The 23,057-nt window shown below is 38.7% G+C and overlaps 1 protein-coding gene across 2 annotated transcripts in view; it reads right to left on the reverse strand.

Annotated features, from left to right (window-relative positions):
• LOC124154685 (spatacsin) overlaps positions 1-23,057 on the reverse strand; it is a 96,469-nt gene that overhangs the window by 61,261 nt on the left and 12,151 nt on the right. For both annotated transcript variants that reach the window (XM_046528562.1, XM_046528561.1), the window contains exons 7-12: positions 17,959-18,117; positions 17,221-17,402; positions 11,733-11,983; positions 5,011-5,151; positions 4,246-4,306; positions 2,673-2,839 (exon numbers count right to left, since the gene is read on the reverse strand). In XM_046528562.1, the coding sequence (XP_046384518.1) occupies positions 2,673-2,839; positions 4,246-4,306; positions 5,011-5,151; positions 11,733-11,983; positions 17,221-17,402; positions 17,959-18,117 (961 nt within the window). The remainder of the gene's footprint in view (positions 1-2,672; positions 2,840-4,245; positions 4,307-5,010; positions 5,152-11,732; positions 11,984-17,220; positions 17,403-17,958; positions 18,118-23,057) is intronic.

A 23,057-nucleotide genomic window follows, 5' to 3' on the forward strand; every position in this document is an offset into this window, starting at 1 on the left:
TGACTATTTCCTCCTTGCTCAGTCCATCCTTGATCACTCAGCTACCTAAGTGACACAACTTTCACCCCTCCAAGTTTACGGCTTCCTAGTGTCAGGCTGCTCTTTGCCTCTTCTCTTCTACTGCAATCCAATACTTACGTTTTCTTGGCATTGATAATAAGCTTTAGTACACATAGTTTTCTAGACATTTTTAAGCAATAGTGCTTTGAAATTCGTCGTCGCATACTGGCAACAAAATAAGGGTTTTTCACCCCGACAGTGGCTTAGTAAGCACGACCCTCACATGTGCCATAGTGTGGACTTGTGACCTCAACATCTTGTTCATTCCGAGGTTTGCTCTGAGAAAATAGCTTGGTGGTGTAACTGGCTAACACACCTGACCGGCAATCGGGAGATCTGGGTTCGAATCCCGGCGTAGTCAAATATTTTTTCATGGCGAACTTCATCCGTTGGTGTATTTAACTTTGCATCCATGCGCGTGACTGCATACAAAGTCACTTGTTCCTGCAGTGCTTTGTCAATCTTTTCAATTATGAAGCAGATTACCAATTTTTTAATCCCATGAACATAAAATAATGGATTTAAAAAAGTTGGTATTTTGTTTTTCCCCAATATGTGATTTGTGCTTCCTAACTTGGCTAAAATGATTAGGATCAATTACGGAATTGGCAAGGCAGGTAGCCCAGCCGTATCTTTGCGTGAACTGAGCGGGAGGGCTTGCTAAACCACCTCACGGGAGTGAGGATAGATTGAAAGTATGTCACGAAATGACAAAACACATGTCATAGCCAATAAAATGAATGCGAAAAACAAAGTTTTTTTCTTCATTTCCCCGATAATGAAAGATACTTCTCCAGCCTCTCTCCAGTTGGAAACTATAGCTGGTAGAGATGAACCATGCACTTCCACAGTCAGAGAGCATTCCAAGGGGGTGGGGTAAATAAGAGTGGGATGGGTGCTGCCTAGTTGAGGAAGTAGGGGCAGGATGAAGAGAGGTGCAGCGGGTGGGAGGAATAGGGGTGGGGGGTAAAGGGCCTTCAGCCTTGCCTGAGACTACGTTTGGGGGCCATGTTTTTTACTATGCATTCAAGGTCATCACCAAGAAATGCTAGGGAAGGGGAGAAATGCTAGTGGAGGGGGTTTAGGGATGCATAAGTTGGGTGTCAGGAAGATCAACAAAAGGCTGTAGGAGAGAGTAAACAAAGGTTTTGGAAAGAAAGATCGCTCGGAATGGGGAACGGATAGAGAACGGCTACAAGAAAGTTCATGGTTAGAGTTGGAAGTGCCTCTTCATTACGAGTAGCCTGCAAAACAAATTGGTGGTAAATAGAGCCCAATATTTAAGATACTCCACCTCACTTTCATCTTTGTCTTCACTGCTGTCATGTACGCCTAGTCCCAGCCCCTGCTTCTTCTCCACTGTTTGCTGCTTAGACACTTGCTATGCACCGACTGAAGTCTTTTGCACATTCTCTCATGAATTTAGTTCAAGCCCACACCTTATGATTCAGTGCTTCCAGAATGAGAGACAGCCAGACACTACCTCCCTCGTGGATGGATAGCAAGGTAATTACGCGAACACTTAATGCACAGGATCATCAAAACCCTGTTCTAATTGCCAATAAAGGAGCCATTTTGCCCTCAATATGGGCTCGTGTGTATAGCATTATATCATCTGTGATATCCTTACTAAATCTCCCGACCTAGTCGTTGACTACTGCAGTATTTTCCCAACCTTTCCCCCCTCTGAAATGTAATAATATCTCTAAAATAATACTTAAAAATGAAAATATTTCCTCCATCATCGAGTGTCTTAATTCTCTTCCTTCCCCATTTATCCAACTGTTGATTTAAAATTTATTCTCACAAGGTTGCGTATTTACAAGCAAGAACGTTGAAATTTGAGCAATTTTGTTGACTTGCAGCATTTTCTTGGTATGATTCAATTATGTAGGGTTTATGTAGGAGTTTAAGAAATACCCCACGCAACCTTCCTCACATGTTAAACTACAAAGTATTGTCTCGGCAATGTTTACGAGTATGCACGCAAATAGGGAAATTGTGTCAGCCACAATATTTTTACTGAACTTCTACTTCTCCTCAATTCCTACCATAAGTTTTTAGGTGAACCCTTTCCCTCCAAAGCTGCACTATCATTTAAGATTTCACACTTTGATGCACCACAGTCAGAGGCACTCAGTCAGAGGAAAACTTTGTTATTTTTCCAATGCAAAAAGCCTGTGTGCTTTTGTGAAAACATGAAATTTGGATCACCTGCAGAATGCATCAAGAAAAGGAATAAGCGGGATAAATTACATGATTTCATACTACTTAGCCTTCCAACTTCAACATTTAAGGTCTTATTTTTAAATCTGGTGAAATATTGATAAATAAATATAATGATTATAACTGAAGTGTTTTTGACATTATTTTTTTGATCCCGTTTCAAATAACTTTTACTGAAAAATTGGTTCGTATTTGGATAGTAAAAATTTTAACATAAGTTTTAGGATATCTAAGCATTTAAAGTAAAATCATACAAAACAATAGAAATGAGATTGCAACACTTCACAGTCTCCCAGACTGCACGACGTCACTGGTAGTGAAACAAGAATTGCACGTCACACGTCTGCCCTTCTGCCCTTTGAATGAGGGTTTTGTAATGGACTTACTTCAACGCATGTTTCAAGCACTGCAAGAGTTGGATTTGGAGGAGTGGTGGTGAGGGGGAGGCGCTGGGGAGGCTCCACTCTCGAGTGATGCCGCAGAAGCATAGTATAGAGGGAGGCGCCACCATCAATCGAGTCATTCCCTCGGCACAAAGGACCAGAACTTTTTGCTGCAATAAAGATAATTTACATGTTCACTCCAGAAATTCAAAAAAGAGAGCCGAAGAACCTTTTCATAAGGGCGTCAAGCTATGCATACAACTTTCTGGCTGATAACTTAAATGTCTCCTCAATTTAAATGAAACTCAAAAATTGTGAAATATTATTTGATGCTGTGTCATCGAATAATGTGGGTAAACCCTTCTCGGGATTCCCACCGCATTAAATTATCCATATTATATCCAACGCTTCAAGCTTCGACTTGGGGCTCATCCTCAGGGCTGCTGAATGCTGTTTCACTTGAAACGTTACCCAATATGGATAATTTAACCCAGTGGGAATCCCGAGAAGAGTTAATGTACAAACTAAAATTTAGTTTTTAAATAAAACATTGTATAGTATTGATGAATATATTCATTATTGTAAAGAAGGTAATAAATGTAATTTGTATTTTTATCTTCACAGTTAATGATTATACATTGAACTATGAATTGTATTACTCATGGCTTTTGTTCAGGGTTGATAAAAATCATGATTTTTTTCAAAAATCTCATTTTTTTAAATTTTTTTTATTTAAATCGGATTTTATTGATTTAAATTGGATTTTATTGATTTAAATGAGATTTTTATGATTCTCCATTCATCCTCCATTCATCAAAAATTCGGTTATTTGCAATACTAACTATTTGGGCAGCATATTGGAGAATGATCGTTTGCAGAAACAATAAGAGGCAACATACTCTAAACTTATACAACATTTAGCCAATCAGGGGAGAGAACTATGGAAATGCCAATGGTATCAAATTAAAAATTACACCGGCATAATATAAAATTGCCATTGGAAGTATCAAATGTGCTATATTATGCGGTTCTAAATCATATGAAGTTTAGAACAATTCTGTAATTGCAACTTTGTATGGTGCCTACGCTTAGAAGTTAAATCAGAAAACAAATTTTTTTCAACGGATACACTAGTATTCTAACCAAAGCCATTTTTTTAAATTTTCATGTTACATGCATTCCTACAGTATGATATCTATTCAAGAGCCACCATTGTGCTGATAACTGTCGATTCATTGTATTAATTAAGAAATAAAAATCAAAATTATACACTTACAGCTTCCTTTTCTTGACTCTTTAAAAATCAAACATATAGATCACATTGTGATTTAAATCACCTGATTTTTTAAAATAAAAATCAAGTGATTTAAATAATGATTTAAATCAAAGTGATTATGATCAATCAACCCTGCTTTTGTTTGTATCACAGTAGGTGACTAGATCATCTAATTTACAAATTGGAATATGAATCCACATATGCATATGCTGGGTGTATTTTCGGCAAAGCCACCACTTACTCTTTGCACTGGTTTTACAACGAATAAAACTATAATTATTATTATTCTCAAATACTGACCAATATCTCCAGGTCGTGAGAAGGACTCATTGTGAGTCATTTGTTCCTTTCCAGCATGCTCCTTTAGAAAGAATTGAAGAATTATTAATGAAAGCATTTTGCAAAACACAGACTAACACTGCCAGAAAATGGTTTTGTTTTTAATGCATCAAAATCTGAACATGTTAACAGCAAAATGCAACGCTATTATACTTAATTATTAATAAAGCAAAACCATGAATACATGGCACTTTTCATTCAGTCAGTTACTGGCACAACCCCACACAGTTTCAAAGAAAACCTTATCTGCCTCCACTTCAATGTAAAAATCCATAGAATAATTCAAAAGCAAATTTAATTAAAGGCATGCAATATTATCAGAAAATTTTTAAGACCGCAGCAGTAACAAAATCTAATTTGACTTGGCTTTTGCTCATATATGTATATGTATTGGATTATGCCAGAATGCTTTCATTCTGAGAAAAATATACGAATAAAAATGATACATAATAACATTGGCTACTGCCCATCATGTTTGACTATGCCAGAATGCTTTTATTCTCAGAAAATGTATACAAATAATAGGGATGGGTCAGTTTGGTTTTCTGGTTCAACTCAGTCTTATGATTTGCCAGTCACGACATAAATTATTCCACACATTATGGACGACATTCCCCCTCATTTCAATGAATCATTTATTGAATCTCCTCAACTTTCCTCATCACCCTGTCCTGTTACAACTTTGTTATCATGACTTTGCAGTGAAAAGAAGACAAACAGACTAACCAGTGCTCTGTCCGCCTTGATTCCAATTCTTGAGTAGTACACTGCCTTGCGATAACAACCCTCAGGCTCCACCAGCTGGACAGCATGCCACAAATGTTCTCTCAAACAATTTGACTTGAAGCATCCGACCAGATTGATCACCTGAATGAAAGGTTTGATAGATGAGTGAAATGAGTGCAGTGGAACCACTAGCTAAAGTTGTTCAAGCTTGAAACTGACAAATGCAGGAATATTTGACTGGGTTGCCTATGTAGCAGAAAACACAGGATTTTGGTGAGTAATTGTGATATTCTTTGAGGGATTCATACAGGAATTCCACTGTTTACAGGAATATTAGAATTTTACGGAAACAATTTAGGCACGTTATTGTTTTTAATATCTCTTTTGAATATCCCAACGGAACACACCACCTTGCTAAAAAAATGTTTGCACACTGTCTCGGCATTTACACTGCTATGATGAATTTCTGTCTATTTATGAGAGCAATGTGTATGTTATGCCTAAAACAACTGTTTTCGTCCCTGCAGTGTTTGGTTTTGAGATGGATAGCATGGGCCAAAAATAGTCTACATACCATATGAAATGTTCTTCTCAAAAGAGTACCAGGGTAGACTTAAAAGTAGGGTCTCCAATTTTATTGCCATTAAACATGACATTTATTTACATTGTTCAATATCATCATAGGAAAGGTCAGGGCTTCAGCTGTTTTTTGATGCAGTCACCCTCCCACTCCTTGACTTTCCTCATCCTCACAATGAACTTTTGAATCCCGTGGTCATACCAGCTTCTGTTGTGAAGGGAGGTGTTGGGCTCCTCTTGCACATCGTCATCCATCGCAAACTTCCTCCCACCTTGCTCCTTGGTGCTACTTCAGGGCGAGCAACACGAGGAAATCACTGGGTAAGACGTCAGTGGTGTACAAAGGGTGCCCGATCACTTTCCATCCAAACTTCGAGATCAGTTCCTGGGTCTAATTAGCCGGATGCAGGCGCGCATTGTCATTATGAAACAAGATCCCCTTTGTCAGCATCCCTGGACGTTTGTTCTTGATGGCACGTCGCGGCTTGTTTAGAGTTTAGCAGTATCTTTCCGTATCGACAGTGGTTCCCCGAGCCATGAAATCCACCAACAGTACTCCCTTACAGTCCTAAAACACTCTTGCCATGACCTTCTTGGCTGACAGAGTTTGTTTGACCTTTTCCGGAATTGGAGAGGTCGGATGGCACCATTGTTTAGACTCTTGCTTTGTCTTGATGGCATGGTGATGAACCCAAGTTTCATCACCTGTTATGATGGAGTCCAAAAAATCATCTCTTTCCTCTTCAAAATGCCGCAAAACTTCTTCCGTGTGCTGCCTCTACTTGTCTTCGATGAGCTGTTTGGGCACCCACCTGGCAGTGACATTTGCATGGCTGGAAAGGATTTCGTGGAACTCTCAACAATCGCTTTTAACATCCATACATTTTTCACCATAGACTTCAACAAATTGGCGATGAATTTCCATAAGTGCCACCTTTTTCACGGTCAAAATTCGTGTGAAAGACTGAATTTCACAACTGGACGGAGACGTGAGGGGACACTCCATGGATATGACTGTTATGCCAACAATGAGCAGTCGGCAATGCTTCGTGGCGGTTGAGAATGGTACAGGAGGAACCAAGAAACACGTTGGTGTTGGCAGATTGCGCCTAGAGCTTTATGCAGCGGCGCAATGACTGAGAAGACCTTATTTTTAAGTTTACCCTTGTACATTTTTAATATATGCAATTGAGTCAATCGCACAAAGTTTGAACAATGTTACGTTAATAGGTAGTGGCAAGCCCACCTGATCCTCGGATTCATCAGACTCCTTATTTTCACCAGGTACTCCAAAACCCAACCATCATGTGCTAGCGGTCACCAGATTCTTTTCTTCTTCTTTAAAATTATTTTCAGTCCATCTTTTAAAGTTCTCTCTTGCTTCTTCGGAAGGGCCATTTACATACTATATTTGTTTGTCCTGGGTCTGATGAGGCCGATTGGCCCCCTCTCCCCAACCCCAAAAACCCAGCCATGGTCTGAAGACGAATAAAAATTAAACTAATAAAAATAAAACCTGACTTTATTTAACCCACACTGAAAACACTCACTAGTTTGAGGATAACCCATACTGGAAAGTACAGAACCACTTGTATGAAAGATTCAAAAGGACGGAGCTCGCTCCTACCCCTCTCCTCCAAGGGGTAAATATTCACATTCAGAGAGGAGAAATCTTTGGGTACGCACCCAAGGAAAATTGCTGCAAAGTTCAGTTTCTGTGCTGTAGGTTAAGTGTTTAATTTACCAGATTAGAGAATTTGCAAGCACTTCTAGTTAGTGGTAGTTTGGTGGGGCCAAGATCCAGCCAGGCATATTTGACCCCAGCCATGATCGAGCCAGACCCTTTTCCAAACCCTTTCTCGGGCTCCCAGAGATAATCTCGGTCCTCGGGAGACGGCCGTCACAGCAGGAGCCCACCCCTACCGATATGACCTGTCGTAGTATATTTTTTACTTTGCTAATTCCAATACTTAGAGGTAAATAAATACACTAATCATATTCCCCGCGGTTGAGAGATTAAATGCATCTTTTGATCAAGGTTCTGCGATGAGAAATAAGAATTTTATGAAAAGTGATCAAATTTACGCCGATTGCCTCCAGAGCATTGGTGATAGGGGTCGACGGGGCCCCGAAATTTTCGGGTCGGGTCATCGTCCTGACCCAACCTTCGGGTCGGGCCGTTTCAAATCTCGGGTCAAAATCGGGTCGGGTCGAAAATCGCGAGAATTTTATCCATTGCGAAAAATATTTCACTTTTCTTTTTTATAACTTCTATTGTCCCCAGAAACATTTTAAATTGATTATGGCCATCATTTGTGACAGCGCTCTCAAAATATAACATATTTCATACATTTTATGGCATAAGAAGTCGTAAAATACAAGCCAGCGAATATTTCCTATGTAAATGGCGATCTTAAGAAAACCTAAGTAACGTAAAAGTTAGACATTCTTTTATATTAGAATGCAATAATCAGAACTAGCTGACATTAGAAGGCTAGCATCAATTAAGGGCGCTAAAGGCAGAAAGTAGTTTCTAATATCCACGCAGTAGCGAGGAGTGGCGACAGGCAGTCGTGACGACTGCCGGCCCAATTACGTTTCAGTCTGACTCCGTCACTGAACTATGAAATAGTAGGGACTATAAAGAAATATTCACGGGTGATTGGTATTGACTTCCATATTTTCAGCTGAACATTATATATGGGTTATTGGGCTGAAATATTATTTCTTTCCGATCGATAATAACTTGACAAATGGGATACGGCATATATTCCATTTCTTATCCATTTTAGCACCTGCGGTAACGAATAAAACTTCTCGGCTAGGCACCAGGTTAGGCTGAAAAGTTTTTAAAGCCTAACCTCATTAAGGTTTGTGAAGGTAAATGATGATATTTATATCATTCTTTTAGTTTACGGAGACATAGATGAAGGAGACTCCCGACCTGTTCTTAAAAGGCCGTTGCAGATGCCAATGCTGTTGTCAATGCGACTACGACTTTATCTCAGCAGCTGATATCTTAGAAATGTTTAACATTGATTTAAAAGGATTATTTTTGGCTGGAGTGGAATCAATATTAACAGCTTTATTTTTAAGTTCATTAAAATTATATATGTGAGGATAAGTTTATAAAAATAGCCATGCTTTCCATTTTTGCCTATTTTAAGCGGCTATCTGCGAAGTCTAGAATACGGAACGAGTATTTTCCTTCCATCTACCTGTTCATATGACAACTCTTGATGTTACCCCTGCCCAAACGCGTTCCACTCCCCTTATTTACAAAACTCCAGAAGGGTTCGGTGTATTTAATTTTCCATACGGAAAGCATAAAAAATGAAACCAAATTACTGTCGACACGTCGACTTACTGGAAGATTATTTAACCCATTACTTCAATCAGCCAATCATAATCACTGCTAAAGTTACTTAAATAAACCCACGTTTATCAATCTTCCAGTTTTTAATTGTCTCGGCCGGTTTTAACGTCATAGTCCAGTCGTTTTAACAGGTCTGGAAAGAAACCTGATGTGCTGCAGTTGTAAATGAAAGGATTTCTTCGAATTAATGGAGAGAACGCTCTGTGGGGTTCTTGGTGCAATTGGAGTGCCCTGGGTGAACAAACTGGAAGAGAAAGGAGAGAGCAAGGAATATTTGCAAGGTTACGGTGCGGGGAAGAGAGCGGAAATGGGTGGAGTAGTGTGTGTGGCAGTTAAGATTGGCCTTTACAGAGATTTATGGCCATAAAACCAATCGGAACCATGCGGTGTACATTGGGGTACAGACTTTTTTTTAGCAAATAGGAACCATATTCCTGAATTCGACTTTCTTTGCCCTTTCTTCCAGTTTACTCTCCGAACGAATCCCAAGTGCTCCCTGAACCCTTCTAGAACGTTCTCCTTCCCATGTCCCCGCACCCTCAAGAGAATTGTATAGTTAAGACCTTGCTTTACAATTTTTATTGCCAGACGTCCTTAGAATGACGTGAGTGTGGCGTCGAAACGGGTTGAGGTTAAGTATATACAGTAAATAAAATAATTAAAACGTGCATTTACAGAAGGACTACTTCATTTGTTCATGTTACTTTCATCCTTTGTATTATTAGTTTAAAAAAAATAGGTTTAATATTTTTCACTTCTGGCAAAAAACTAATAATTTATAGATTGTGTAATTAATAGTAAATAACTAGACAAAATTCATTATTATAAGGCAAATATTAATGGATAGTGATAATTGTTATTAGCTTTCATCAGTTATCATTCTATTTTTTTAAGACTGAGTTTTTGGTTTCTTTAACCTTTTGTAATTAAAGAGTAAAACATTTATGGAAACAAAATATTTCTTGTGTATATTTGTCATTGATTAAAAACATTTGTAATATGGGCCATTGAGTTTAATAATAGCCTATCTGAAATTGAGTGCACTGGAAGAATTGACTTTGGGATATATTTACAGGAAATACAGGAAGATGTTTGTTTTACCTTGACCTCATTATCCAACTTAGTATTGTATTTATTTGTGTTATTTTTGTAGTAGTCTGTTTCAGATATGCATTTGCATTTCTGTTTTGAGTGAATACACTTAAACTAATCTACCATTTAGGTATAGATTGTTTATTTTTTTTTCCTTTTATTGGCCTTCATAAACATATTTTTTGACATTTCTGCTTCAAGAAAAAAATTATGATCAAATTATTGGATACGACCAGACCCGAGACCCGACCCGACCCGAACCTTAAAATTTTGACCCGTCCACCCCTAATTGGTGACGCCGAAATATTGTGAGGGGAGGGGTAAGAAAGAAACTCCTCTTCCTTACCCCTCTCTACTTTTTAGCTCGTCCATGTGTATGAGTGTATCCAGAATTCTGTACATCTGCATGACTCCACGCAAACCACCTCTAGGGTGTACGGCAGGGGGTGACCAATGACCAGGATCCCCTCAAATGCAATGGAATAGTAAAAGCATGCAATCTACATCTACATAATACCCTGCGAGCCACCTTCAGGGTGCTTTGCACGGGGTGATCAACCTCCAATATGCAGCATGTAGGAGAACAGCGACATGTACACCATACGGTCATAAAATGTTACAAATAATGATAACAAAATATACGTGCACATTCATTTGTTTCAATATCTCAACACAGTGCTGGAGAAAGGGTTTGGGAAAGGGTTGCGCTCGAGCATGGCTGGGGTCCAAAATACCTGGCTGGATCTTGGCCCAACCAAACTACCACCAACTGCACTTTTCACTTATGAGGATTTCCGATTTCTTCTATTCTCCATTTAGTCCTACAATCTACACACTCATTTGAATTTTTGAAACAGCAGATTTTAACACAAACATAATTTACAATTGCAATAATGCTAATAACACTATCTGATATGAATATTGAAAAATCAGGCCCTTAGCGTAATAGAAATTACTTGGAAAGACAGATGTTGACTAATAACCAGGTATGTATTGTCCTTCAACACTACATTTTTCTCTAATTTTGAAATGCGATTACAATTTGCAACATAAAAGTTGCAAGATGCCCACTCGTGGCAGCAAATACCCATGGGAGGGTTCATCAGAAATACTGTGCGATCTTTTCCATTTTTACTTCTGAGGTATCGATGTGATGGCACGATGTTTACGAGTAAGAAACAAAATAGCACTGTAAAAATATATCATTAAGGGAGAAACTCCCCTGCCTCCTGCTTGTTTTTACCTAGGTTTTTAGATGAATGACTCACTCTGAAAACCGCTCACAAGACTCACTGTCAGTTCTCCTTTGGACTAGCCACTGACGGATAAATAAGAAATTCCTGTAAGAGATGTTCTCCCATTTTTGGCTGCTCTTACACGAGTTTATATGGTATTCTCAAATAAAGTAATTCTTGATATTTAGAAAAAGAAGGCCAAACATTTTACAACAGGCAATTCAAAATGTACATGGATTGGAAAATATTTGAAGATCCAACTCCAGGAATCAAGGATCTGATCCGCACCTGGATTGAAAATAAAATCCTGGATTCGTCCATCCCTGGAAGGAGGCATTCACACAAGCGCCACTGCACTACCCCATTCCCTTAGAGCATTCAAAGACATAACAGCAATATCTAAAGCAAGAGGCAATTTCCCTTCGGTCTGGACGTCTTACCTGCTCTGGAGGATATCTGTATAACTGAACGCACAAAATGAATTGCAACCATAGGTCATTTTGAGCAAAGAATCTTGGGAGTGCCTCAGGAAGGGTTTGGCCGCAAACTCTGGCAAGGGAAATGTTCACTGCATACTTGAATATCAGTCCCAGATACTCATCTTGCACTGTGAAGGCTTGCTTGGCCGATTCTAAAGCAGACAGCAACTGTCCAAAGCATTCATCAGAAGTTTGGGCTTTCACCAGATTTTCTACCATAAAAAATAATAAAAAATCCGTAATGAAAGAAAAACAAAGCAAAAGTATATCACAAATATAATCTTCATATTCTATTCCCAAACAATGGATATTCACAAGTTGTCAAAGACTTCCAAATGATGGAACAAATAACATCAGAGTACCATAAGCTAACCTGACAAGGTACGAGGGTCGTTCAATAAGTCTTAAGAAAAAGATAAAAAAACAAATTGTATTGAGCCAATTTCTTAATATTTTTCATTACAGTCTCCTTTCAGTGCTATAAATTTTTGCAAGCTTTTTTTCAAGCATTTTAAGCCATCCAAAAAGTAGAATTTTGGTGTGTACTCAAAATAGGCATTGGCTTGGGCGACAACCTCCTCCGTAGATGCAAATCTTTGTCCATCAAACCATTTCTTCAATTTTTGAAATAGGAAAAAGTCAATGGAGGTCAAATCTTATGAGCAAGGTGATTTTTTTAATATCTGAAACTTTAACTCCGTAATTTTGGCAATTGCAACTGAACGGGTGTGCATTGTCTTGTTGAAGAAATAACATTTTCTGTTTTAAATAAGGACGCCTTTCTTGATTTCTACCATCAACAGGTCTAATAATGATGCATAATACTCTCCTGTTATTTTTTTTCCCTTTTCCAAGTAATCGATGGAGATTATTCCGCATACATCCCAAAATATCGTTGCCATGTTCTGACCGGCCCATTTTATCATCACACATTCACATATGAGGTAGTGGGAATATGCTGTTTGCCAATCGTATTCACCAAGACTATGTACATACTTGAACCATTTATGTACCTTGAACCAATGTAAGTTGAACCAATTCTTTCATTTAGTTTTATCTGAAATTTTGTACAATTGAAATTGTGTTAAATGTTGTGTAAAATGCTTAATAAAAGTTTAAGTATTCATGAAATGTGTACCATAAAATAATAAAACGCCTATAAACATGGGAAAATTGTGGCATTATAATAGCACCGCCAAGATTTTCTATAACACCGAAATCACATGGTTTTAAAACGAATTTTAGCAAAAAATAAAACCACTTTCACGGACCTCTACCCATTCATCTTCATAAGTCCATTGTTTCACCTGTTATTTTGTTTCTGTGGTCTAGTGATGAATCCATATTTTATTAAAAGTTATGTACCAACACTGAAAATCCCTAGGATTGCGAGAGAAAAACGCCAAAACAGCCTTTGAGTTGACAATGTGATGGACCACTCTTAGGTGAGCAAACACGGCAGCAATCTTGCCAAGTTTTTTCTCACACCCAATTTTTTGAGAAAAAATTAAGCAATTGCACATTGTAATATGCCTATGGCCTTAACTATATATGTAGTGCAATTTGATTCATCTATCACTTAAAACCATATCATGAATTTTGTCAATCATTTCGGGGTTAGACACTTCCACAGGAAATCCGGAACACAGAACATCATATAATCACAGAACATATGTTCATTTCTTCGGATGTACAGCCTAGTTCATAAACTATTTACAATTGTGTTAAATTCATTAATCTAATTGTGAATGGTTGCAAACATAAGAGCAGATGAAACATGAACTTTATGCGACTCAGCTTAGATTTCCTTCAGCGTTAACCCTTTCAAAAATAAGTGTTTGATCACCGCACGTAACTCCCTTTTATCCATTTTTATACACAAATGAAGGTTGTTCACTACAATCGGTAACAACAATGAAACTATGGGATGGATACAGCTCAAACTTCAAAAGCTGACTAATCACAGGGGCTACTTTCTGGTTGACATTAATTTTTGACACTGAGAGAGCAATTTCTTGGAGATTCTAAGGACTTATTGAACGACTCCCGTATTACGTCATGAAACCAGGGTTGAACCCATTAAACATAAATAGTTAACCTTACAAATTGAAATACTTATAATTGCCACAGAGAAAATAGGTTATACCGCATAAGCGTGTGTAAGAGGCGCACACGTGTAAGAGGCGCACCCCTATTTTGAGCATCGAAGCTATGAAGAAAAAAATTTTGCGGCATTTTTTTAATACTATCACGCGGTGTTGCAGACGTATATTCGATAACTGTCAAAATTCCAGTACGCCTGGAATTTCGACAGTTATCGAATTTTCCTCTTTCAATATTACTTGAATGAGGAAATTTTGATAACTGCGGCGGTAATAGCGGCATAAGAGTTCCGATCCTCTCTTCGCATACGCCATTGCTCTACGATGCTTGTCCTATTCACGAACAATTTTGTTAAATGCTCTCGCAGGAGTATTGCAATTCTATAGCAATACTCCTGCGAGAGCATTTAAACAAAATTGTTCGAGAATAGGACAAGCGTCGTAGAGCAACGGCGTATGCGAAGAGAGGATCGGAACTCTTATGCCGCTATTACCGCCGCAATTATCAAAATTTCTCTCAATAAATATTGAAAGAGGAAAGTTCGATAACTGTCGAAATTCCAGGCATACGTCTGCAACACCGCGCTAGTATAAAAAATTTTAGTAAAAAAAATGCCGCAAAATTTTTTTCTTCATTGCTCCGATGCTCAAAATAGGGGTGCGCCTCTTACACACGCTTATACGGTATTTGTCTGTAATAATTCTAGCTGTAGTTGGTGGCAGATTCCATCTGATGGTATTATGGGATGGAATTCTCATTGGTGATAGAGATGTAAAACTGTGCTCCAGTTAATGATTGATTTGACCGAGAACCATAAATTTGTTCATGTTCAGTAAATTGTTGTGACAAAAACGAAAACCTCGTAAAAGTTCACAGGTTTTCATCAATATTAATGTGGTAAAACTATAATTTTGCATGGCATAATCTCAGCCCTTAAGAGCCCACAAATCTTGATTTTATGCATTTTTTCTTGCTGTTTCTTTTTATTGCATGGGATTACTTTACTGCCTAATAGAAAACTTGTAAAAGTTTGGATGTTTTTGGCGCCATTGGGTCCATTTAAATTACCGTATAAGCGCGTGTAAGAGGCGCACCTTTTTTCCCAGAAATTGCAGCCGAAAATGAGGGTGCGCCTCTTGCACAAACTTCTTATCTTCCCCCCCCCCCCTCCCCCCCGCCCCTTCACCAGTCGCAAGTCCAAGGGGAACTGAGTGGCCTTGGTTTCCAGTGTGACACAGTCATCTGAAACCCTAGGTCAAAAACAAGCGGCAGGCAGGGGAAATTTTAAGGCAAAACACGACAGGCACATAGCATGATCCTTCCCAAGAGCTTGGAGAACAATCGGGGCAATCTCAGCGCCGTAGGATAATAACCACGTCGTAGAGTTAACGGAACCACACTCGGCCCTCCATCAGCCAATGCCTCTGCCGTTTTTTTCCTTTCGGAGACCCCACAGGAAAATGGGAAAACATCAAGTTACAGGGGAACAATGGAAACGTGTTTCATCCCTAGCCCGTCTCACCAACTGACCTTGATCGATTTCCCAGTTTATGGAGGCCAAATGCTGGGTGAGTCATCTACTGAGCCCAAAGATATCTCGATAGCTTTCAATAATTGTATGACACGCACGAGGTTCAAAAAAAGAAAGAGATCTAATGCGACGCATATCTGACAGAATTTAAGTATTTAAGCTCTAACTGTTAGACACAAAGATTTATAGTTACAACAAGGCTACTAATATTCAAAATAGTCCAAACAGCACAATTTCGGAAGAAACAAGCGTAGCATAAGCGCATTCAAACAAGACGAGACGGACTGGAAACTTTAGGCAACGCAAACTGCGTATATCACATTGCTGCGCCTTCGCCCCATCGCTTTGAAGGCAACGACGTCACATGCAAGATCGGACGTGTTCTTCCCGTGCTCCATTCGCTCATAGACTCGTAGCTTGAAATATGGAGGGGAGGGAGCGCGCTCTTTCCCCTCTGTATTTTGTTGCTTGCTTCGAAGATCGCGCTCCTTACCCTGGAACTCTCCTTCCACGCTCTTCACTTATAAGCATTTCTGATTTCCTCCATCCACAATTTAGTCCAACAATGAACACACTCGTTCGAATTTTTTAAAGCGCAGGTTTTGACACCAATATAATTTTCAGTTACATTCATCCTCATATTAGCGTCTGAAGATGATTTTTGGAAAATCAGGTCCTCAGCGTAATGGAAATTACTCGGCAAGACAGATATTGACTATTGACCAGGTATGTCCTTCAAAAATACGCGTTTATCTACGTTTGATAAGCGATTACTATATGCAGTATAAATGCTGCGGGATGCCCACTCGTGGCAGTAAATTTAGCGCGCCCTCCGGAGCAAAAAACCCCGCACGATCTTTTCCATGTTCACCTCTGGGGTATCGACGTGACGGCGCGATGCTTACAAGAAAAGCAAACTGGAGCATTTTAAAAATACCTCACTAAGGGAGAAACTCCCCTGCCTGCCGCTTGTTGTTGACTTAGGATTACAGATGACTCACACTGAAAACCAAGGCTACTCAGTTCCCCTTAGACTTGCGACCAGTGAAGGGGAGGGAGGAAGATAAGAAGTTTATGTAAGAGGCGCACCCTCATTTTCGGCTGCAATTTCTGGGAAAAAAGGTGCGCCTCTTACACACGCTTATACGGTAATTATTTAAGAAATTTCCTCAGTATGAAACATTTTTGTTAAGTTCCTATATACAAAAGACAACTTTATTCATTCAATGTGTGTAAGTTCATTCAAAGTACAATCAGTTGTTATTTAACATTAATTAAAATATACATTGAAAGTAAATCAAGAGAAATATTCTAATGAGTGCACTTTTACCCCTTTCTCTTAGGGCTGTCTTAACAGTCGTTCCCCTGAGAGTCCCCTAGGGGATCCCTTCCCACGGGCTCCAAGGGGAATCTTCAACATCGGTATTAATAAACGTCCCCTAGGAGTCCTCTGGTTAGGGGACCCCAGCCGATAGATGTGGCAAACATGAGATGTAACAGTATATGATTTGTTTATCGTTAGTCACTTTTTTATATGCAAATAACTTGAGAAGCAAAATTGTTCGTTTTCAATGGCAGAGAAGGAAATCTATGTAATTTGGTAGAAAATTATAAATATACCCTATAAAACAAAAAAACGGACAGCATGCAATGCGAGGTGAAGAAAAAGGTGTGGCTAGCTGTACGTATCGAGTACAACTGCCACTGCAACGTTGTTATAGGAGACGAAAACAACTTTTAAATAAAGTAGGTTAACTGATTTTATATATGTAGTTGATTTCATTGTGCTCTGTAACTGCATTCATTCAAACTCACCTTGAAAATTTTTACCACATCTAGCGTAAGCAGAGCACATTTGGCCAGCAGCCAGGTAAAGTCGGATCACATCCGCAGATCCACCAATCATTGCCACAAAAGTTGCACAAGCTGTTCCAACCATGCTGAATGGTGAAGAAGACATAGCTAAACCTTGTGCCAAGCCGCAGGCTCTCGTCACACTGTTAATATCAATATAAAATCAAGTTATAAGGAGATTTGGAGAAAAATTTATATAGTAGATTCTCGTCTATACAGAGAACTTAGCAACAAAATTTTCATCATTACAAAGTGAAGCCACCGTGCCAAACAAAGCGGTATGTTAAAAAATGGAAAAAGAAATGATATTACAAAGTTTTTGATGCTATGAAATTACTAACTTCAGTCATGGTCCCAATAGCATTGAAAAAACTGTTGTTATGAAGTTTTACACCCACACTGCGAGATCTAAAATGTCTGCTAAACAACAAATCACAACACTTTGGCATATGCCTCATGCCCTAGAATTTTAGAACTCCTAAGCGAACAATGGTTGTTTCAGAAAAGCAATTACCCTAGGGTGAAGGTTGAGGAAGTTACCATCATGCAAGTCCCATTGAATTCTTTATATGGAGGTTTAACTGTTTATTCTACATACTAGTGCTAACTGAGAAGTATAGAATGAGCATTTTTGGAAATTGTATCTAATCTTATGCAAGCAATAGAAACTATGCGGTATGAAAACTGAAAATGAATCACCTGTCACTCTGGATGCTTCCATACTTGGAAAGCTGTTCCACGAGAAATGCGCACGCTGCATACGTAGGACGTGCTTGTCGAAGATAGTAGAGAAAGTCAATCTGGGCCTCACCACCACTGGAACTTGACTGGAGTTGCGATAATTGGCAAAACCCTTCCCTGGAATATGTGGAAGGAATAATAAGATTCAATACCAATTTACAGTGCTGAGGCCACACGTACTGGCAAGCCTCATGAATGAATACACATGTAGCTTGCCATTAAAACACCTCATACATTCCAATCACTAGATAAATGATGATCAAGAAACAACCAAATGCAGTGTCTCATTAAAGACATCTTAATATTCTTATGCAAGCAATGGTAATTATGTGGAATGAAAACTGACAGTCAATCACCTGTCACTCTGGATGCTTCCATAATTGGAAACCTGTTCCAAGAGAAAACCGACTAATCCTTAATTGTGTTTATTAACCCGGTAACGCCTGAATTAAAAAGTTTCTGCGATTTTTGTGGTAATCATATGTTTTAATGCGAATGAAATTCTGAGTCATTCAGTGCAAATTTTATTCTTTTATCTCTAATAGTTACCAAGATACAGCCTGGTACCATATGGTACCGTTAGGCATTTAAGGGGTCAAAAAATCGAAATTTGAAAAACTTTTCGGAAATCACATTTTTAAGCCAAAAACGTTAAATATTTATTATTTTCCGGAAAATACATTCATTTTCATCAAAAATTACGCTCAAATATCGATATTATTCAATTAATTATTAAATATTATTGTATATAAAATAGAAGTTATGTATAATTGATGTAGAAATCAAGAATAACATGATTTTAGTGTTTCACTCAGTCGTTGCCGCACATAGAAATGAACAAAGCAGTCACTGCATTGCATTTCAAGCATTCTGTTCTTATTCTACTGGTTCAGTTTTCAGTAGCACACCGTCCCCGCTTGGGCTTGGAGTTTATTTGTTGGTTGTGCCCGTCGAACCTATCAGGGGCATTGGAAAGAAGATAGGCCGCTGTCAGTTGAATGCATTCTTTGAAACATGAATCAATTGCAAATCTATTTCTTTAGCCAAGTACCCCATTCCAGCTGCACTTCTGGTAAATTGAGCACGTCCTTGATATTTTAGGGGATACCTGTATCCAGCTGTGATTATACTACTGGCCATCGGAACTCAAGCTGAGTTATGTTTTTTCACGATTTCCGCATCAGCATCCATGCATTAGGCGTCATTGCATCCAGAATCCAAGTAAAAATGGGCCACGAACATTTTGTCGACCCCCACACTATCTTTCCCAATACCTTTTTCGTAGGCTTTCACATTCTTGAGTTTTACGAAGTAGCTACCTGAGCTATTGATGCACCACACTTTCTAGCCAAACCTAATTAGCCTCCCCCGCATGAATGGCTAACAGCCATGTCTTCCAAAAGAGAACATTATCGACTCATTGAAACTCAAGGACTGCTTTTCTCTGAAATATCCGCCGAATGTTTCTTTTGCCATGCCCATAAAAGGGCGCATTTTCCATATCTTATATGATTTATCCATAGCGGTGTAATCACTGAATCAATCAATGAATAAACCTACGAAGTTGTAGAAATCTGTTACGTCTCATTGTGTAAAAAACAAGTTTATTTCTGGCGTTTAGTGCTGCCTCACAAAAATGCCTTTTACTGGGAGTCGTTTTATGCCAACTTAGAATTGCAACAAATATTTTCAGCACCTCATGTGTTATATTTGGGTCATATCAGTTGCAGAATTGTACACACCTATTTGACTCTAACACTTATTGTTAGTGTGTAAGGACATTTTCGTCAAAGAACAGCTCAAATGTTCTAGTAGGGGATGCTTCATGAAACAGTGAGTTGGTAATCAGGATTACGAGAAATCCTTTCGTACTTTACAATCTCTTCATCATCAAAAGCGCGTCCTTCCTCCCTATTTTTATACCTTTTGGGTGCTTTACGGCTCTGTCCAGTTTCACTACACTTTTGAAAATTCTCAGACATTTCTTGAGATAAACTCAGCTGACCGTCCACCTTTTCGAACAGCAACTTCAAATTCAAGCAAAATTGGCGTGCACTTGTTATTCCATATTCCTCAGTCAGAATGAAGGTATACATTCTCTCTTTGGAGCAGCACATGCTATATTATATGCAGTATGCGTAAGTTATTTCGGTTTTACTAGCACATGAAAGTGTGAAAAGTATCGGAGTGTGATTGAGATACGTTAGACAAAAATTAGGATTACGCTGCCCTTGTCGAAGTGACGCCTGTCGCGTGGTCGTCTCTCGCCGCCAGCCGTCATTGAATTTTCCCCTTAGCAAGCCCCCTTATTCCCCATCATACCCCCTTCCTAATTGAGTACACGGATACTCTTCCTATTCATGTTTTTCTAAATAGGATTCAGGTATGCAATTATACCTCCCACTCCTTGAACCCTCGTGAGGGTACGGGATTCTGAAAAAATGCGGACAATTTAGGGCCTTATGTACTTGGATGATGTCCTTATAACAAAAAAATTAATTTATGTACACATTTAATATGCGTTATAACATTTAAATAACGCAAAATTTATAATATAAATGATGAAATATAAATAGTTGTAAAATAAATAACTGTCAGAAAACAAAAACAACAGAAATATTCGTATTTACGCTTTCCACTAAAACATGGTAGTGCAAGCGCCTAACGGTACCATATGGTACCACCAAAATGTTTTGCATCATAACATCCCAAATATTAGGCTCACATACAGAAACCATGCTTAATATGAAATGTATATGTTATAACAATCATAATTACATAAAAACATCTTCGTATTATGAGTACATAAGACGCAAGTAAAGAAGATTGAAATGCTTGCACAAAAAATTCCGTTTTTTTCGCATAGCTGAAAATTCTCAATTTTCAAACGGCTCTAAATACGTTAATTTCAGCTTTAAAAAAGCAAACTTTTCGGGAAAATGTAAATAAAAACATTTTTATTATGTTTAAGCTCTCAAAAACCCAAATAAATTACATTAAGTGACAAAAAAGTTACGTTTAGAATTGCGCTACCGGCTGGTACCATATGGTACCGCTAGGCGTTAACGGGTTAATTACCTTCTTGATTCATAGTAAAATGATTTCATTCTTTGTTCCAATTTATATATATTTTATTTGGTGTGCCATGTAGTTTCTAGTGCTTCTGTGATCCATCAAATTAAGCAATCATTACAATTATTATTACAGCAGACTCCCCATTATCCCACTGCGGTATATCCGTGTTGCGGATTTTCTTTTGGGAGTTGCTTGCTAACTCGCGCATTTAAGGGTTCGTCAATTTGTTGCTCTCGCCAATATTGTAACATTCTGTAGCCGCGGCCATGGAAGAAGGAGGAGGATATTAACCCCTCCTTCTTCCATGGCTGCGGCCACGTAGGCCGCTTTCAAACAAGCTAACTTTTCGCCTGCCACCGTCCACAGCACGGTGACGTTCTCTCAATTGAGTATAGGTCTCTATGGATGTCTTCAAAGGAGTCGAATCGCGTCATTGACGGCACGGCACCCATTTCAATCCGGCCCGGCGATGCACGTGGTCCGTTGAATGCAATATAGACTACGATACATTGAGGCCGCTTTCAGACGAAACAACCTTTCCTTTCGCCGGCCGCCGTTCACGTGAAATTCAAGCGGCTTTCTGACGACTCTCTGCAACGCCGTGTGCCATGCCGTGGACGGCGCCCACAGAAAACCATTACATCTGAGAGTGGTCTTAAGATTGATTCATGTATATATACAGCAACTCTTCCATGTATACAAGCAAGATGCGTTTCGAGAGCCTATTCGTAAGTTGATAAACCTATTCAAGGCGTCGAAAAGTGTGGTTATCCTGCAGAATGCAACACCGCATTGCAATTTGCGTTAATTCATGGCCGCTCATTTTATCCAGTGTCGCTGTACCGGCGTGTTGAGCAGTTTATTGTTGAGGTTATAAGAACTGTGACAGTGAAGCCTGCAAATAAGTTGTCAATTAAAGCAACAATTTAAGCTAGCTACATCTAAGAATGTATTTTGATCTGACTTACAAGTTACAACATAAAACCTGGTGAAAGAACCAGTGGCTGCCTGATTTAATGAGACATATTAGTCGATCATGCATTTTTAACAACGTGTTATTTAACATTTTTACTTGGCAAATAAAATTATGGAGACATTTTTTTACAGAGTTTTCCTGCTGATTAGCATCTTTCGTGAAATTATTTTCATCCACTTCTTGTGGTTGTTCATTTCAATTTGCCATTAATTCAGATAATTAGAGTTCATCCTTGGAACTGAGTATTGAGAACCGGTGGGGGAGAACCAGACCGGTATCTATCGAGAGCCGAAAAAATTTAAGAACCCACTCATCCTTAATTTATTGAATTCCTTTACCCTAGTCAGCAATGCACAGTTTGGAAAAGAAAATGAATCTTCTCTTAATAGCCTCAACATAATCTGTGCAACTTTTCATGTGTGAGGTCCTGAAGCAAATAGGTTTAAAGACTAATATGAAGTTGTCATTCCTTGTGACAACTTCATATTTGTCAACAGTGGCCCAGGGAGGAACATTATTACAGCCATGGGAAGATCATTCAACACACCGTGTATATTGAAAACTGATGTGAAGGACTTAGGCACAATTGTTGCTAATGTCCTCATATTATCATTAACAGAAACTCAAGAACTTCTTGGCTATTCTGCTTGGAAGGATTCTGTTAGATCAGCTCAGGAAGGAGGAAAAGAATTTTCAGTACTTCCACTAATTCTTGCCCTTTCAAATGATTTTCTCCATTTTGTAGAAAATAGTGTGAAAACCCTGTGGATACCTGTGGCAAATGTATATGCAGAAAGAGGTTTTTCCAATTATGGAAATATAAATAAAAGAACCACTGAACTTCCAAAAAATGCTGAATGAGGAACTTGCATGGGTCGTAGATTGCTCTAAAAACTATTTTGAATAAGTCAAATGGATACATTAGCTCGCAAAAATACCTTCAGTTTCTCCATTCAACATCAAAAGAAATAAAAAAATTGCATTTAAAATCGAGAAAAATTTCTCT

This window comes from Ischnura elegans, chromosome 2, assembly GCF_921293095.1.
Source record: "Ischnura elegans chromosome 2, ioIscEleg1.1, whole genome shotgun sequence".
Classification (NCBI taxonomy): domain Eukaryota; kingdom Metazoa; phylum Arthropoda; class Insecta; order Odonata; family Coenagrionidae; genus Ischnura; species Ischnura elegans.